General features: G+C 44.5%; 1 protein-coding gene across 1 annotated transcript in view; it reads left to right on the top strand.

Annotated features, from left to right (window-relative positions):
• The window catches only part of LOC311145419 (kinase D-interacting substrate of 220 kDa B-like), a 102,712-nt gene that overhangs the window by 18,018 nt on the left and 65,264 nt on the right, over positions 1-19,430 (top strand). The window contains exons 5-23 of the mRNA XM_084181655.1: positions 214-312; positions 440-538; positions 729-827; positions 1,162-1,359; positions 1,726-1,824; positions 2,672-2,770; positions 2,996-3,094; positions 4,164-4,341; positions 4,621-4,785; positions 5,080-5,259; positions 5,639-5,804; positions 5,894-6,045; positions 6,799-6,899; positions 7,046-7,231; positions 7,437-7,577; positions 9,816-10,056; positions 10,355-10,443; positions 12,833-12,977; positions 13,396-13,558. Of these exons, the coding sequence (XP_084037781.1) occupies positions 214-312; positions 440-538; positions 729-827; positions 1,162-1,359; positions 1,726-1,824; positions 2,672-2,770; positions 2,996-3,094; positions 4,164-4,341; positions 4,621-4,785; positions 5,080-5,259; positions 5,639-5,804; positions 5,894-6,045; positions 6,799-6,899; positions 7,046-7,231; positions 7,437-7,577; positions 9,816-10,056; positions 10,355-10,443; positions 12,833-12,977; positions 13,396-13,558 (2,699 nt within the window). The remainder of the gene's footprint in view (positions 1-213; positions 313-439; positions 539-728; positions 828-1,161; positions 1,360-1,725; positions 1,825-2,671; positions 2,771-2,995; positions 3,095-4,163; positions 4,342-4,620; positions 4,786-5,079; positions 5,260-5,638; positions 5,805-5,893; positions 6,046-6,798; positions 6,900-7,045; positions 7,232-7,436; positions 7,578-9,815; positions 10,057-10,354; positions 10,444-12,832; positions 12,978-13,395; positions 13,559-19,430) is intronic.

Genomic DNA, 19,430 nt, shown 5'->3' with positions numbered 1-19,430 from the left:
TCTCTCTCTCTCTGTCTCTGTCCCCCCCTCTCTCTCTCTCTCTCTCTCTCTCTCTCTCTCTCTCTCTCTCTCTCTCTCTCTCTCTCTCTCTCTCTCTCTCTCTCTCTCTCTCTCTCTCTCTCTCTCTCTCTCTCTCTCTCTCTCTCTCTCTCTCTCTCTCTCTCTCTCTCTCTCTCTCTCTCTCTCCCCCCTCTCATGTGTTTTACTGTACAGGGGGGATGGAGCGCCCTCATGTGGGCTTCCTATAAGGGTCGTGTGGAGGTGGCCCAGCTGCTGCTGGGTAAAGGAGCTAGCCCCAACATCACTGGCCAGGTACTATTCCTATATAAAGACCTTTAGACCTCATTCATAAATTAAAGAACATACTGTAATAATTAGGTACTGTATATCATTAGTGTATTACAGTGTTAGTTAAATATGCTAATGTCTGTCCTTCCAGTACAGCGTCTACCCTATCATCTGGGCAGCCGGACGAGGCCATGCTGAGATCGTCCATCTCCTGATTAAGCATGGCGCTAAAGTCAACTGCTCTGACAAAGTACGCACACAGACACATACTCACCACTGGTTCTGTCTATACAAAAATTACTTTTAAAAAGCAACCTAAAGTAAGTTAGGATCTTATTTAAACTATGCCTACTAAATGACCCTACTTAAGGTGTTTCAATAATCATCAATGCTTTCTCTTTTCTTTTCTTTTCTTTTCTTTCTTTCTCCCCTGTTCTCAGTATGGCACTACCCCGTTGATCTGGGCAGCCAGGAAGGGCCACTTTGAAAGTGTGATGCACCTGCTGGTCAATGGGGCTGATGTGGACCAGGAGGGAGCGGTAAGTGGACCTCCCTACTCTCATTAAAACTCCAGTATATCCCTATACGGTCACAAACAATAGTTTGGCCCTTCACAACGACTCACTAAAGGCTCACACAAGACAGGTGTTTATTTGCTATTGTCACCAAACAAGTTCAGTATTGTTAGAGGTTCTGGTTGATACGTCTGACTACACTCTCAGTTAAACGAGGCCTTGTCTAATAAAGTCAGTGTTTCCAGATGATATTCCCAGTCATACCACTTGGAAGCATTGTGCAAATCAGACTGTTATTCTCCCCCTATCAGCATTCTGCTAAATCACTCAAATCAGACTGTTATTCTCCCCCTATCAGAATTCCATGACAGCTCTGATTGTGGCGGTGCGGGGTGGTTTCAATGAGGTGGTGAAGGAGCTTCTGAAGAGGAACCCCAACGTCAACATGACAGACAAGGACGGCAACACAGCCCTGATGATTGCTGCCAAGGAGGGCTACACTGAGATAGTGCAGGACCTGCTGGACGCTGGCACCTACGTCAACATACCAGACAGGGTAGGTGACAACAACACAGACTGTATACTATAGACTATAGGTAGGTAGAGATACATACTGTAGGTAAAGATGGGTAGTTTAAAGGAGGGCCAACATACCAGACAGGGTAGTCAACCATCACCACCCACTAAAGATGAGCTAAAACGTTGTCCTGACAACCCTGACAACCCTGCCAATACACAGAGTAGAGTCTAGACAGGATTATATCAACCTGAATGATAAAGGTCATGCTATATGGATAAATGTGCTGATGTTAATAGTATCATCAGCTGCTCTACAGTATAGTCTATTTTCTCTGTTGTGTGATGATTCAGTGTGTGTTCTCTGTAGTGAAAGCCTGTGATGTTTCATTTGTGTGTCACACAGAGTGGGGAGACAGTGCTGATTGGAGCAGTGCGAGGAGGACATGTGGAGATCGTCAGAGCCCTTCTGAACAAATACGCCGACATTGACGTCAGGGGACAGGTAAGAGTCTCTCTAATGTGACCCATACGCATTGTTAAAGGTCCAATGCAGCCGTTTCTATCTCAATATCAAACTATTTCTGGGTAACAATTAAGTACCTTACTGTGATTGTTTTCAATGAAAATGGTTGAAAAGAAACAAAAACAGCTTCTTAGCAAAGAGCAATTTCTCAAACAATAATTTAGCTAGGACTTTCTGGAAGTGGTCTGAGTGGGGATGGGAAAACAGAAAACTAGCTGTTATTGGCAGAGAGGTTTGGAACTCTCTTTCTTATTGGTCTATTAACTAATTTACCGACTAGTGATTTCACCAGGCAGGCCAAAACTCCATCCCACCAAAACAGGCTAAAAGATTTAGGCGTTCTTTTCAAACAGCTCTTACACTAAAAGGGCATTATCATAATTGTTAAAATTTTACAGTATTATTTCAACCTCATATTGTGGAAATATATATAAAACACAGGAAATTCTCATTTTTGACTGCACTGGGCCTTTAACATTTATTTGATCTATCATCATGCTAATACTGGTCCTATTCATTACGGCACACTGTAGCAAAAGTTTTACAATGGAAAACAAAAACAAGCGTTTCTTATTGGATATGTTCAGGTAATCCCTCCCTGTTTCTGTCAGTTTTGTTCCGTTTGGTGCCTGTTATTCGCTATTCACTGTGTATTTATTCCACGTGTCACTAGTTCTATTTTTTATCTTTAACTCTGCATTGTTGGAAAAGGACCTGTAAGTAGGCATTTCACTGTTAATCTACACCGGTTGTTTACCAAGCAAGTGACAAATAACATTTGATTTGATTTAATGAATAAGACCATGTTCTCAATTGTGTTAAACAGGACAGTAAGACTGCTCTCTACTGGGCGGTGGAGAAAGGGAATGCCACCATGGTGAGAGACATCCTCCAGTGCAACCCGGACACTGAGAGTTGCACCAAGGTAAGGAACAGTCACAGCTGCTATACATTAATTAACAGTCATTTTATAGCACAATGACAAATTCTTCACTTGAAATTCTATACATTGTGATAAATGTATCCTTGTTTCAAAATGTTTTTTTCACAAGAGTCATTACAGTTGCAAATAAACCTTTGCTTGCTTATATTCTCACCAATCACTGTTCTTGGTCTGAGATGATGATGATGATGATGATGTGTGTTTCAGGATTCAGAGACCCCTCTGATCAAAGCCACCAAGATGAGGAACATTGAGATAGTGGAGCTGCTCCTGCACAGAGGGGCCAAGGTGGCTGCTGTAGACAAGGTACTGGAGAAACACAACGTCTTTACAATATCATCACAGGTTCTGGAGTCAAGCCAAATCATTTAATTGTTGTCAGTTTGCTTTTCACAAGACTGTTTGAGATGAAAAGTTAAATGGAAGTTAAATGTTCTTGACATTTGAATGATCTTACTGTTTTATGTCTGTCAATGTCTGATGTGTGACCGCCAAATATATATCCTCATTGTGTGTGACTATAAAGTTTCTCTACTCTACTGTACTCTAATCATCTCTCTCCTCTACTCTACTCTAATCATCTCTCTCCTCTACTCTACTGTAATCACCTCTCTCCCCGACTCTACTGTAATCATCTCTCTCCCCGACTCTACTGTAATCATCTCTCTCCCCGACTCTACTGTAATCATCTCTCTCCCCTACTCTACTGTAATCATCTCTCTACTCTACTGTAATCATCTCTCTCCCCGACTCTACTGTAATCACCTCTCTCCCCGACTCTACTGTAATCATCTCTCTCCCCGACTCTACTGTAATCACCTCTCTCCCCGACTCTACTGTAATCATCTCTCTCCCCTACTCTACTGTAATCATCTCTCTCCCCGACTCTACTGTAATCATCTCTCTCCCCGACTCTACTGTAATCACCTCTCTCCCCGACTCTACTGTAATCACCTCTCTCCCCGACTCTACTGTAATCACCTCTCTCCCCGACTCTACTGTAATCATCTCTCTCCCCGACTCTACTGTAATCACCTCTCTCCCCGACTCTACTGTAATCATCTCTCTCCCCTACTCTACTGTAATCATCTCTCTCCCCGACTCTACTGTAATCACCTCTCTCCCCGACTCTACTGTAATCATCTCTCTCCCCGACTCTACTGTAATCACCTCTCTCCCCGACTCTACTGTAATCACCTCTCTCCCCGACTCTACTGTAATCACCTCTCTCCCCGACTCTACTGTAATCACCTCTCTCCCCGACTCTACTGTAATCACCTCTCTCCCCGACTCTACTCTGCTCTGCTCTACTCTGCTCTAATAATCTCTACTCTAATCATCTATACTCTACTCATCTCTCTCTCACCGTGTCCAGAAAGGAGACACAGCTCTTCACATTGCCATCAGAGGGCGGAGCCGCAAGCTGGCTGAGCTCCTCCTGAGGAACCCAAAAGATGGCCGCCTGCTCTACCGGCCCAACAAGGCCGGCGAGACGCCCTACAACATCGACTGCACCCACCAGAAAAGCATCCTCACCCAGATATTTGGAGCCAGTGAGAAATGATACTTTATCACGAAGACAGACCGATATCGTCTACAAGTACTCTAGTGTTGAATTTGAACCTGTTATTATGAAAGAAATTATAACATTCAACTGCTATTATTTAAGTCACCTGTTAATATTAATCATTACTCTGAAGGTTTAGCTCGCTCACTCTTATTTTGGATAAATTGTGGTATTTATCAAGTTATGACCACTCACACTCTCCCCCTCTCTCTCTCTCTCTCTCCGTTCCCTTCTCTCTGTCTCTCTCCCTCCCCCTATCTCTCAGAGCACCTGTCTCCTTCTGAGTCTGACGGTGACATGCTGGGGTATGATCTGTACAGCAGTGCCCTAGCAGACATCCTCAGTGAGCCCACCATGCAGCCGCCTATCTGTGTGGGCCTGTACGCCCAGTGGGGCAGCGGCAAGTCCTTCCTGCTCAAGAAACTGGAGGGTAAGAGAGGACCTGTTTTTGTTTCAGCTGAAGCGTCTCAAAGCGCTCATGTAAAAATAAGAAAATACTTTTCACTACTACAACAGCAATATCAATCTAAAAGTGAACATGTCAGCCTATTTAGTAAAGTTCTGGACATTACCTGTACAATGTGTTTAATTTTTACTCAGTCCCAGTTCTCTGCCTTAGTGCCTCATTTGTAGGTCCCCATGTTAGGCAGGACCAGCTAAAGGCCCTAACTAATTTGCATTTGCCTATTCTTATGTATAACCTGCTCCCCCCCCCCTCCTACAGATGAGATGAAGAATTTTGCGGGCCAGCAGATTGAACCTCTGTTCCGGTTCTCCTGGCTGGTGGTGTTCCTCACCCTGCTGCTGTGTGGCTCTGTAGCTCTGGTCCTGGGCTTCACAGTCGACTCCCGCCTGGCCGTCGCCGTCTCCCTCAGCCTCCTCGCCCTGCTCTACGTCTTCTTTGGTGAGAAACACTAGAATAGAATGGAGTGGAAGACGATCATATTTTGTAGAGTAGAGATGCTTGTAGAGTAGAGTAGAGTGGATCGGAAGAGAATAGTATAGAATAGAATGGGTAAAATAAGTTTAGGCCCTAGCCTGGGTGTTCTGCAGTTAGGGAAAGTTGCACGTATTATATCACTAGAGGGCGCCATTGGTCTGTTAGTTTTGAGAAGTCGTACAGTGTTTCACTAAATAAAACTACATTTTTAAGGTTCTAGCCACTGGATGTCAACGTAGGTGGGTGAAAGTCTGATGGTCAATCAGAAATATTATGTATTCTTCTCTCTCTCGGTCTCGCTCTCTCTCGGTCTCGCTCTCTCTCGGTCTCGCTCTCTCTCTAGTGTTGGTGTATTATGGGGGTCATCGTGAGGGGGAGAACTGGAACTGGGCGTGGGTCCTCAGTACCCGTCTGGCCCGTCAGGTGGGCTACCTGGAGCTACTTCTTAAACTCATGTTCGTCAACCCCCCCGAGCTCCCTGAGCAGACCACCCGCGCCCTGCCTGTCAGGTAATACACACACGCATATAAACACTTACACCTTGATGTGTACGGCCTTGAATAGAAAAATAATATTCAATTAACCTTGTGTGTGTCAGGTTCCTGTTCACAGACTACAACCGTTTGTCAAGTGTGGGAGGAGAGACGTCTATGGCAGAGATGATAGCCACTCTGTCTGACGCCTGTGAGAGGGAGTTTGGCTTCATGGCCTCCCGCCTCTTCAGGGTGTTCAAGAACGAGGAGAACCAAGGTACTGCCTTCTGTATCCACTTTGGACATCCTTTAGAACCTTGTCTTATTACCTCTGTCAAAATAAAATGTTATTTGTCACATGCGCCGAATACAACAGGTGTAGACCTTACTGTGAAATGCTTACTTACAAGCCCTTTACCAACAATGCTGTTCAAGAAATAGAGTTAAGAAAATATTTACTAAATAAACTAAAGTAGAAAACAAAATAATAATAACACAATAAAATATCAATAACGATAGCGAGGCTAAATACAGGGGGTACCGGTACCGAGTCAGTGTGCGGGGGTACAGGTTAGTCAAGGTAATTTGTACATGTAGGTAGGGGTAAAGTGACTAGGTAGGGGTACAGTCAGTGTTAATGTGGCTGTCATTGGCCTCATGTCTTTTGTCTGTCTACTGGAAGGGCGTAGTTATTTCCCTATAATGCATAGGGCTATGACGATACCAGTATCGCAATATTTTTTCCATGGCAAAAAATGTAACATGAAGCAGACCAAACTCTTTGGTCCTTTAAAAACCTGCTGTGTGTAAAATATTGTGTGCTATAGCTTGGAGAATAAATACATGTGACTCTGGATGACAACATAATGATGTTTGTTTCTAACGTTAGGGCTGTTTCCCTAAATAAGTTACATCCGTTTTGTGTTTTGTTTCCTTGCCACGATACTAACAAGTATCGCAATACTGGTATCGTCCCGGCCCTAATAATGCACACTCTGTCATGCATTTTGGCTTCCATAATCCCCCCCAGGTAAGAAGTGGAAGAAGACGTGCTGCGTGCCCAGCTTCATGCTGTTTGTTGTGACTCTGGGCTGCCTGATCACAGCCATGGCGCTGCTGGCCATCTTCAAGGTACCTACATACACACACACACCATGTCAAGTATGTGCAGTAATGTGTGTGTGACTCAGGTCTGTGTATGATTCCCCTGTACATGAAAAAAACAAACAAATTGAAAACGACTTTTTGAGTGCGGACCTTATTTATTTTTGATGAAGGTGCAGCATGACAACCTGAAGGTGAACGCGGTGCTGATCGCCATGGCCAGCATGGTGGGCATGGCCCTACTGTTGAACTGTAGGACCTGGTGGCAGGTGGCTGACTCCGTCCTCAACTCTCAGAGAAAGAGGCTGCACAGCGCTGCCAACAAGATGCACAAGCTCAAGAGTGAGGGCTTCATGAAGGTAGTGTAAATACTCTTATTATTTTTACTGGGGCAGTCCCACTCCTCACAAATGTTTAGTTACATGATAATGTTAGACGCTTAGGAGCTCAATGTAAAAAAAAAAAAAGAAGAGATAAACTGTGTTTTTAATTGGAAGCAATCATCTGCAATATGTCTGTATGTAGTGATTGATGAAGTGTGTGTGTTTGGTTTCTCCATGCCAGGTGTTGAAGCAGGAGGTGGAGCTGATGTCGAAGATGGCCAAGACCATCGACGGCTTCACCCAGAATCAGACCCGCATGGCGGTCATCATTGACGGCCTGGATGCTTGCGAACAGGACAAAGTGCTGCAGATGCTCGACACGGTGTGTGTGTGCCTGTGCTGTGTGTATCGGTTTGTAACAATGGCTACATGACAAAACACACATGACCTATTACCACCCAGGGTTAAAGGTGCTACACAGAAGATTTTTACATGTAATTTTTACATTGTAATTTCAGACAATTTCCATAATATATCTGCGGTAATAGTGGAATGGTAGTGTTTCACAGTTACTTAGTCGCCAGTGTTGCGATTTTCGCCTATTGATTTCTCCCACCTGAGCGGCATCTGTTGTCAAAATGGGAAAGCTGTTTTGACTTTGTGGCTGTGTTATCTACTGGAAATGGCTGTCATGTCCTAGTTGCTAAAAGTCTACACTGTTCGCTCAATTTCAGTTTATGTGAGAAAACAAACAATGAATACTGTAGGGAATCATTGTACCATCTAAATCACTGTGAAATATCTTGCAATTCACCTAGCACTAGGCTGCATTTAAAACAAATCGCCCCCTCCCCCGCATCCCATTTCCCGGTAAAATGGCGGAGATTCGCGCTTAAGCCGTTTACTTTCGGTTTTGGTCCACCAGCTTCAAACAGCTGTAAAAACGATATTTGCTATTATTGAAAATGTATTTCACAGCAATTTAGATGGTACAATGATTCCCTACACTAGTCAGTGCTTGTTTTCTCACATAAACTGAAACAGATGCAGCTCTGGCGGGAGAAATCAATAGGCGAATATCACAGCCAACACTGGCAGGTAAGTAATACTGTGAAACACTACCCTTCCACTATTACTGCAGATATATTATGGATATTTTCTGAAATTACAATGCAAAAATTCCAAAAATATCCTATGTGTAGTACCTTTAAGTCATTACCCATAACCACCCAGGGTTAAGTCATTACTCATAACTACACATGGTTAAGGCATTACCCATAACCACCCAGGGTTAAGTCATTTCCAATGACTCATTGGAAATTAACCATTGGCACCAAAGTCAAACTCATGGGGAAAAAGTGCCTATAGAGTCGTAAAATAACATATTACCATGATTTAGCTTTCAAAGCCTCTTTCACAAAGTACAAATAGTATTGACTATGGACACAAAGCACATATACAGTAGCCACCCCCTTTAACCCTCCGCCCCCTTTAACCCTCCGCCCCCTTTAACCCTCCGCCCCCTTTAACCCTCCGCCCCCTTTAAAGGCTCCACTTAGTTCAAATTCCTCTTCCCAGCTGTGGTAATATAATTTCCTCCTGCTAAATGTTATTATTTGGGGACAAGTAAATCCCCTAGTAGTTCAACAGCCTCCTGTGTGCTAATGAAATCTTCTGTGCGAACCAACCAGCGCCTCCTTCCCAGCTAACTCGCAAATGCCCCATTTGTGGCACAAATTAACCAACGAGGCCCTCTTAAATTCTCATCTTTTTGTTTCTGATTTTGATACGAATATTAGCAGATTAAATTTTTCAGTAAACTAAATATTTTTCCATTTGTTAATGCAGATAGATATATGTATGATCTAACAGTGCTATATTCATATGATGAGTACATGGATATGAAGAGGTACAGAAGGAGTGATGATCAGCTATAAGTGAATTACAGGGCAAACTCAGTATAAGTCAATAGTTGTTTGGCTGCGGACACACACACAAACACACACACACACACACACACACACCGCCCGAGGGTGGTCACTGTAGCTAATAGACTGTAAATAAAGCACAAATCAGGATCCTGTGACACTTGGACGATGTCTCTCATCATCAGCTTGGAAAGTCCCACTTTGTGTGCTGTCTGTTGACCATCAGGTCTCACAACAGTCATTTAGAGAGACTAGTAGTAGGGAGTCTCCCCAGTGGAACTGTTGTTGCATGCGCCTTACAAACAAAATGTGATCAACAGAAATGTGATCAACAGGAATGTGATCAACAGAAGCCCACAAACTAACAAGAAACTACAAATGGTGGACACAGTTGACAGATATTAAGAAGGTGATGTCAAGTAGTTTTCACCAGTCATGCTCAATGGATTTCAGGCTTTTATCATTCCAAATCAGTATACTACAGATGATCACAGTAGTGAATGCACCCAGGGCCCGTATCCACAAAGCTTCTCAGAGTAGGAGTGCTGATCTAAGATCAGTTAAACTTTTTAGATCATAATGAATAAGATTATATGGCCAGATGAGGACCTGATCCTAGATCAGCACTCCTACTCTTGAGAGGCTTTGTGGATATGGGTCTAAATCTTCCTGCTATTCCCTCCCTCCACCAGGTGAGGGTGCTGTTCTCCAAAGGCCCATTCATCTCTATTTTCGCCAGCGACCCCCACATCATCATCAAGGCCATCAACCAGAACCTGAACAGCGTGCTAAAGGACTCCAACATCAACGGCCACGACTACATGAGGAACATTGTCCACCTGCCTGTCTTTCTCAACAGCCGGGGCCTTAGCACCACCAGGAAGCTGTGCATGGCCACCCCCACTCCCAACGGAGACCTGGTCAACCCTGAGGGTACGCAAGACATATGCATAGGCGGGCCTGCAGGAATGCACACACGCACACACACACACACACACACACACACACACACACACAAAATCACACAATCACTATGGGTTTCATTAGGTTACGGCTCTAACATTCTATCTTGCTATGATTCAGTAGGAAATAGGAATCATGTAATGTGTTCACTGAATAGGTTGATTCTTTAAATCAGGTGTTGTGATGAGATATCCCTTGATTGTCCTGTCTCTTTCTTTCTCTCTCTCTCCCCTCCTCTCTCGCTCCTTTTCCACTCCTCTCTTCACAGGATGGCATGAGGAGATGGACAGGAAGCTGTCCTCGAACAGTCTGGCGGATCAGGCCAAGTTTGGCAGCAAGACGGCCCTCAACCGCAGAGTAAGCTCTTCCAGCCATCCACCCCTCTCTCCCCTATCTGTCTATTCATACCAAGGCTAGACCATAGATCTCCCTGCAGAGGTCCTGTAGAGGTCTCTCCCTGCAGAGGTCCTGTAGAGGTCTCTCCCTGCAGAGGTCCTGTAGAGGTCTCTCCCTGCAGAGGTCCTGTAGAGGTCTCTCCCTGCAGAGGTCCTGTAGAGGTCTCTCCCTGCAGAGTTCTGGCACAAAGACAAGTGATCCAACAAGGAGCCTGAGGAGATTGGTCATCTGTCCTGGCAATGAAAGCTCAGTGAAATACCTCTGAAGTGGTGCAGAAGTTTATTTTCTCATAGACACAGATGGAGAGGACTAACATAGAACGGGTGAGATGATGCACCAAATCCCACAGGCACAGGGGCCTAGCTAGATTCCTCCTGCCTTGTGCTGAACATAGCAGAGAGGGGTGGAGGAGCAAAAGAGCCAGTGTCTGTGTCTCCGTTGTGGAGGAGTCTCTGCCTGGTAATTGAAGCAATGTCTGTTTATCCTTCCTGCTGCGATGCCACACTTCCTAATGGCAGGGAGGAGCAGCAGTGGGTCCCGGTGACAAAACGCTGGCACCCGTGGCTGCAGGCGGGAGGCTAAGTGGCTCTGCCTCCTTCCCCTTGCGAGGACCACATTTAGTTTGTTTGTTTGGGTGCCTGGTTTATTTCCCTTTTTTCTTTCTTTTTGTTATTTTATTTGGGTCCTTTTTTATTTCGGGGCACGCTTCTTTTTGTTGGCCCTCTCGTCGGTTGCCAGGAAGCAGTGAGGGGCTCTCTTTACAAGCGGCGCTAAAAAGGATTGATGGAAGGAGGATGGAGGGAGGGAGAAAAAAAGCTCTCTGTCTCTCAGCTGCTTAATTGCAGAGTTGTGGATCTTTAGCCAAGTCTATCTTTACAAGATGGCAGGGGAGGCCAGCTCAGGCTTGTAAACAATATGGGCGTTTGGCTCTGGCCTGATGTGAACAAATGTGATCAAAGTTAGCTTGATGTGAACAAAGTAAGTTTGCTTGTTTGGTGGCTTTTCATGATCAAAATTCAACAATTGCTCCTGATAGTCTGGTTATTCAGAAAAAAACTATAAATAAAATAACTATAATACTATCAACTTTCACCAATCATATTCCATTTTTGAGCATGTCCAAAACATCTAAGTTAGGATCAAAGGAGAGCTAATCACTCTCCTCCTTACTGATCCAATACTGACTTATAACTGGCCAGACACTCACTCCCTCTTCCGGTCCGGTGAGGTCAGTCAGCTTATTGGTGGTGGTGTTCTGAGGAGCTTTCTCCTATTGTAACCACTGCTGTACTGTTCAGAAATCAGCACCTATTGTGGTCCTGCAGATACAGCATTCCACTCATTTTGGATTGACAGAAAATCCAGAAAGAAGTGATATGTATCCTCATAGTTTAATGAACCACAAGTACAACACTATGTGGATGTCACGCCTACTCCCGCTCCGGCTCTCGACGTCGCCGGCCTACTAACCACCGGTCCTGGCAACCCACATTACACACACCTGGCAACCATCATTGCACACACCTGGACTTCATCATCACCCTGATTTACTCTCCTTTTATTTAGCCCTCAGTAGCCTCAGTCTTCAGGCAGTATTGGTTTTGTTTACGTTCAGCACGCTACTCCTGTTTTGATTATCTTCATGTCTCTTATTATTAAACTCACCTTCTGCACCTGCTTCCTGACTCCCTGTGTACACGTTACAGTGGACCCCAGGAAGTGCAGCTGTTGCTATTGTAACAGCTAGTGGGGATCCAAATACACTAATACACTTTTGTCTAACTGCGTAAGGAAAGTTACTCTGTCTTACTGTGGACTAGATGAGCAAAATAGTCATCTCCTATCTAATGGCTCTACGTCAGTAGCACACAGTGCATTTCTGTGTCCAACACGGGACATTCCAGTTGATCTCCCTGTTAATTGGGCTCAGTAACAGATGCCCTTGTGTGTTAGTGGGTTAGGGATGGGCGGAGTGGTGAAATAAGGAAGGATGGAGAGAGTGTGGGAAGAAGGAAGGATGGAGAGAGTGTGGGAAGAAGGAAGGATGGAGAGAGTGTGGGAAGAAGGAAGGATGGAGAGAGTGGGAAGAAGGAGAAAAAGACAGCTAATGTAAGACTAGAGGTCACACACATGGTCACATGATACACTGCACAGGGTGATGATGCCATCATGAGATGGTCACCCACTCGGTCACAGGGTCACGTAAAATGTAGAGCACAGGACAGGTCAAACAAGGCCAACACTAATTATATAATGTGCCACAAACTAAGAAAAACACTCACTAAGGATTGTGGAAAGGCCAAGGGGATTTACAAACAGTATAAAGATCTGAGGTCTCCTCTGTGTGTAGGACACGTACCGCAGGAGGCAGATTCAGAGGACCGTCACCAGACAGATGTCCTTCGACCTGACCAAGCTGTTGGTCACTGAGGACTGGTTCAGTGACATCAGCCCCCAGACCATGAGAAGGCTGCTCAACATCGTCTCTGTCACAGGTAATATATTCCATTTATCAGACATATAGGTGGCCCCGGGAATCAAACCCACAACCCTGGCGGTGCAAGTTCCATGCTCTACCAACTGAGCCATACAGGTAACAAGTCACCTATTAGATTACCTATGACCTTTTATATTACCCAAGGACGGAGGGGTGTGCTACCAGCATGGCACTTATAAGCGTTATTAGTCGCTTAGGGGTGGCCAACCTTCGTACTTGATAGCCACTAGGTGTGCATGATTTTGTTCCAGTCCTGCTCTAACACAATGGCTTCAGCTAATCAAGGTAGTCCTGATGAGCCGCTGATTAGTAGAAGTGGGTGTGTTACAGCAGGCCAGGAACAAAAGCCTGCACACAGAGTCCCTCCACTCTCAGAGAAACTGTCGCTGACATCTCATTGGGTGTGATATGTCCAGGTCGTCTGCTGAGGGCCAATCATATCATCTTTAACTGGGACCGCCTGGCGTCGTGGATCAACATGACGGAGGAGTGGCCCTATAGGACCTCCTGGCTCATCCTCTTCCTGGAGGAGACCGACGGCATCTCAGACCAGGTCACCCTGAAGACCATCTACGAGAGGTACATACACACACATCTGCACTCAAACAAGCATGCATGCACAGGCAGACACACACAAGCAGACGTGCAGACACTCACGTTTAAGATCTATTTCTGGTTCCTTTTACACCACACACGCCAAGGTTTCCGTTAGGAAAATGTGGCGCCGGACATGTGACAACTTGACCAGACCCGTATGCATTGGGTGCAGAACCTCATTAGGGTGTCAAACCAACGGTGCTCAGAATGACAGGAATCACATTTAGATAACAGTAAATTATCTTAACAGAACATGCAACTCCAGGATGCATCCTTCTTACCGAATTCCGATGCGCACTTTGAAGATATTACAATAACTGTCCACATTTACTTTTCCTCAGTGAACAAGACAAGTAACGAACAGCAAAATCACTAGTCTATGTCAATCTATTATCCCCCATAGTAGAAAAGTGTACCTATTCTATTGGTCAGCTTGTCTTTCTGTACGAGAAAGAAATGGCCTATTCCAAACTGACTCTGGGACAGTTGTGGGACGATAGATCCTAAATCCATCCAACCAGTAGGCCTAGGCTACATATATTTTTTAAAAGCGATGAGTTCGATGCAACAGATCAGAATGTTTAGCTTACAACGTTGATAAACTATTATTTCTTCACATATAAACACAACAATATGCACAAGGTAGTAGACTGTGTGAATGTTCGTTCCATGATGCAATTAGCAGGAAAACACCATTGTCAAAATCACACTGCACATGCAAGCGGTTCCATGAGACTGATGAAAATATCCGTGAAAAATGTAGAAAGAGGCATCTAAAGATGCAACAACTAGCATGGGTTGCTAATATGACTAGGATGGGTTGCTAATATGACTAGCATGGGTTGCTAATATGACTAGGATGGGTTGCTAATATGACTAGCATGGGTTGCTAATATGACTAGGATGGGTTGCTAATATGACTAGCATGGGTTGCTAATATGACTAGGATGGGTTGCTAATATGACTAGCATGGGTTGCTAATATGACTAGGATGGGTTGCTAATATGACTAGGATGGGTTGCTAATATGACTAGGATGGGCTGCTAATATGACTAGGAATGTGCCTTTTGGCTACTGGACAATGAAAGAAAGTTGAATTGAAAACCAATAGAACATGAGCAAAATAGGCTACTGGTTTCAATGGCATTTGGAAGTCTTTATAAAATAATTGCCTCCAAGTTCGGTCGTATTTTGGCTAGGCTACTTTGAAGCAAGATAAACATGCATCATAATATGTAGTAAAACGTTTAGGTTTCAAACATTTAAGTCTATGTTTTCAAAATGCATACTGCCTCCAGCTCATTGCAAAGTGGTGTGTGACGTACTGAAGCCTGCCTACGGTTATATGCACTTCAATGTGAAGTGCGCTTCAATTACTAGTTAAGATTTTTTTTGTTGTTGCTATTTTTAATCTTGGTTATCAAAACTGATTTTAACATTTTATTTAATTTAGAATTGTTGCGCAATGATTGGGCATATAAAAGCACGTTTCAATCCAGCAGTAACAGGAGCTGTTTACATCGACTGGTATTTGATCAATGAATAGGCTAAAAAGCAGAATTTTGCAATGGGATTTTTTTATTCTCCAGGTCAATTAGCCGGCGCAGATTTTATTTGATCAGCTTTTCATTCTTTTTTTGAGGGGGGGGGCAAAAGCCGGCTATTACGGGCTAACGGAAACCCAGACACAGGCGCTCCTCAAAATGTAAGATGAATACTCTGTCATGATAAAATCATATTGACCAGTAGAGGGCAGCAGAGAATCTTCATATCCACTTCAACCACCACATCATTTAGTAGTAAGGACACCCGAAGGTTTCTCTGAACACCACTAAATAGACTGAATTACCACGTTGTATTCGGATCACGTAGCTGAATGCATTGAAATAAGAAGCATATCATTATTAATATGTTGATTGAAATTATACAGTGTATGAAGCACAGCCAGTGACTGGTTAACTAGGCATGAGAGTGTGGACAAGGGGAAGGGACAGCACATAGTCTGAGTCATTAGGATTGGAGCTGTTCTGCATCAATAGCTGGCCTTTAAAGGTTGCACTCTGCCACTCTGTCACAATACACTAGCGCCCAGGACTCCTGGGGCGCTGAAGTGTCACCGGCACTCAGTGTCACACAGTCATCACCACTCCCCCTCCATCCCCATCCTTCACTGAGTTTCTGGTCGAATAAATGTCTCAGGACAAATATATATGAGGCAGCGCATCTAAAGGACCTCAGGAGTCTGTAATAGTTTAATGGATGAGAGTTCAGGAAGGCCTCCGTGCTACAGCAAACAAAGAAAGGTGGGAGTGGTGCTCGACAACAGCGACAAAAATCCAACAAAAGGGCTTAGCAAGAAAAACTTCCAAAAATACTAATTCGAGGCAGAGAGGAGTTGGAGTACTCAACAAAAAAGGCAGAGATACATTTCTTATTTGCTCAATTTAGTCCATTTTTCAGGATGAGTACAGGTGACTGACGTTTCAACGTCAAGCTGACGCCTTCCTCAGAGTGTAATAGACTTTATAATGTGCAGCGATTTAGATAATTGTTTACGGCATAATCAAATAAACTGCTTTAGAAGGACTCCTAAGCAAAGAGTTTGACCTGCAGGTATCAGGTAGGTATAATCTGAAATGTTAGGCTATCCCCCCTCCATCAATGCACTGTCTCTTTCCCCCTCTCTTGCTCCATCTTGCTCCCTCTTTCCCCCTCTCTTTCCCCCTCTCTTTCTCCCTCTCTTTCTCCCTCTTTCCCCGTCTTTCCCCCTCTCTTTCTCCCCCTCTTTCCCCCTCTCTTTCTCCCCCTCTTTCCCCCTCTCTCTTCTCCCTCTCTTTCTCTCTCTCTTTCTCTCTTTCCCCCTCTCTTTTTATTTCTCTCTCTCTGAAGCTCTTCTTCTAAGGCAGCACGTCACGTGGGCTCCCATTCTTTTTGTATAGCCGGGTGAGTCACACTGCCTTGCCTGTCTTTCTCGACGGTTGCTTGCCTCACTTCAACCTCAGGCCCCTGCCTCTCTGTAGGAACAGAGAGCTGCTTCTTGTTTTTACGGTGGTCCTGCGGTCAGGTCAACACGGCATCCTCTCTCTCAACCGAAACTCAACCAGCACCACTTTGCTATCTCCTCTTCTGCTCAACCGTCAATTTTAATGGTTGTCAGACCACAGCGATTTAGATAATTGTTTACGGCATAATCAAAAAAACTATCTTTACTGCTATCTTTACCCCTCATGAAGGGTTTGTCAGTGTAACATGACTGGGGAGTTCGTTGGGGGGATGTGTGATGCTCAGTTGTCTCTAGACTAGAGCACTTCATTTCCCCCAAGCATCTAATAAGTGAATAGATTACTGCTGAAGTGTATGTGGGGGTGAGTCAACTCCTCATAGGTCAACTGTCGTTCCACATCTCAGTCATAAGGCAGAGGGCTCTCTCTCTGTAAGGTTTATTGCAGCCCATGTAGGCCACAGAGAGCAGCATGTACTTGGAAGACAGTGATGTGAGATACACTGAGTGTACAAAACATTAAGGACACCTGCTTTTTCCATGACATAGACTGACCAGGTGAATCCAGGTGAAAGCTATGATCACTTATTGATGTCACTTGTTAAATCCACTTCCATCAGTGTATTTGAAGGGGAGGAGACAGGTTAATAATGATTTTTAAGCCTTGAGACAATTGAGACATGGATTGTGTATGTGTGCCATTCAGAGGGTGACTGGGCAAGACAAAAGATTTAAGCGCCTTTGAACGGGGTATGGTAGTTGGTGCCAGGCACACCGGTTTGAGTGTGTCAAGAACTGCAATGCTGCTGGGTTTTTCACACTCAACAGTTTCCTGTGTGTATCAAGAATGGTCCACCACCCAAAGGACATCTAGCCAACTTGACACAACTGTGGGAAGCATTGGAGTCAACATGGGCCAGCATCCCTGTGGAACGCTTTTGACACCTTGTAGAGTCCATGCCCAGACGAATTGAGTGTTCTGAGGGCAAAAAGGTGTGGGTGGGGTGTAACTTAATATTAGGAAGGTGTTCCTAATGTTTGATACACTCAGTGTATTTTACAGTCTTATTAGTATATTAGCTATATAGCCTAGTCATGTTAGTTATGTTCTTCGGTGTAACTGTCACAATGTCCTTATGCAACAGAATCCTTCTTTCTCACTAATGGTTTACCATAAACGTAGCATGTGTCTGACTTCTCAAAAGACAGAAAAACAAAGAAACCTGCTTTCTTGTTATCACACCAACAGGCTATCAAAATAGCTAAAAGCTCCAAACCACAGTCACACACACACACACACACACACACAGCAACGGCCAACATATTTGTCTCACTTGCGAGCCAGCGTGCAGTGCCTGCCTAAACGCACTTACGGAAAGTGTTTCGGAGAGTTCCAGTATTTATAGCTGTCAGGTTTACTATTTGAATCGAGATGGCGTATTATTGTTGTTTTGATCAAATTGAATTAGTCTGTGAGTTGTGGTGTTCTAAGCAGCAGTCTCATTTCAGTTTTTTATGGAGATGCGATCCCTCTGGTCATTGTACAGATGAATAACTGCTGCTGCTTGGTTCTGTTTTTGCTTTTTCAGACCAGGAATACATATCTTCAGATCAGTACTCGAGAGTGGTATGTTATGTTCAGCATCGCACCAAAAAAAGCAAGCTTCCGGAAAGCAGCAAATGGAAACTATTTTGGCGATCACAAAAGCACACGAGTAGAGATTTCCGGCTGTCGGTATCCGGGATCTGTGGGGAAGTTTGAGCCCAGTCAGATCCTCAGGGAGTCTATTTCGGGAGCTCCAATTGGATTTGTAGCTTGAAAAGTGTTGTTTGGTCAGTCCTTCAAGCCGGAGCCGGGTCCTGGGTCTGCTCTGACATCTGGTGCCCTGTCTGTGCCAGGATGCCCCTGCAGTACCTGCACAGGCCTGGCTCAGTACCTGTACACCCCCCCCCCCCCCCCCCCCCCCCCCATCCCCCCAGTCCCTTCCTCACACACACCTCCAAGCCCCCAAGCTCTCACATAGGTGCAGTGCGGCACAAGAACATATGTCACCCCACGCTCCTCTGAGGATCACTGTAATTAATCAGACCCTGAGACACTAGCAAGGCACTTGCAAGGCACACACACACACACACACACACACACACACAGCCCCTTACTGGAAACAGAAGGCCAGGAATGCGTGTCAAGCACCAAAAAATAATTTTCTCCACTACTCTATAAAGCCTTGGCCCATATGTCTCTCCATTGCTCATTTTGTCTCTCACAGCATCACACTATTCAATCAGAAACTGTATTCAGTTTCTGGGTTAAGGCAAACCAATAGTTACAGTGGGGAGAACAAGTATTTGATACACTGCCGATTTTGTAGGTTTTCCTACTTACAAAGCATGTAGAGGTCTGTAATTTGTATCATAGGTACACTTCAACTGTGAGAGACAGAATCTAAAACAAAAATCCAGAAAATCACATTGTATGATTTTTAAGTAATTAATTTGCATTTTATTGCATGACATAAGTATTTGATACATCAGAAAAGCAGAACTTAATATTTGGTACAGAAACCTTTGTTTGCAATTACAGAGATCATACGTTTCCTGTAGGTCTTGACCAGGTTTGCACACACTGCAGCAGGGATTTTGGCCCACTCCTCCATACAGACCTTCTCCAGATCCTTCAGGTTTCGGGGCTGTCGCTGGGCAATACGGACTTTCAGCTCCCTCCAAAGATTTTCTATTGGGTTCAGGTCTGGAGACTGGCTAGGCCACTACAAGACCTTGAGATGCTTCTTACGGAGCCACTCCTTAGTTGCCCTGGCTGTGTGTTTCGGGTCGTTGTCATGCTGGAAGACC

The sequence above is a fragment of the Coregonus lavaretus genome, assembly GCF_964263955.1.
Source record: "Coregonus lavaretus genome assembly, chromosome: 18".
Lineage (NCBI taxonomy): Eukaryota > Metazoa > Chordata > Actinopteri > Salmoniformes > Salmonidae > Coregonus > Coregonus lavaretus.
Note: the sequence above shows the minus strand (reverse complement) of the source record. Positions and strands in the feature narration are given on the sequence as shown.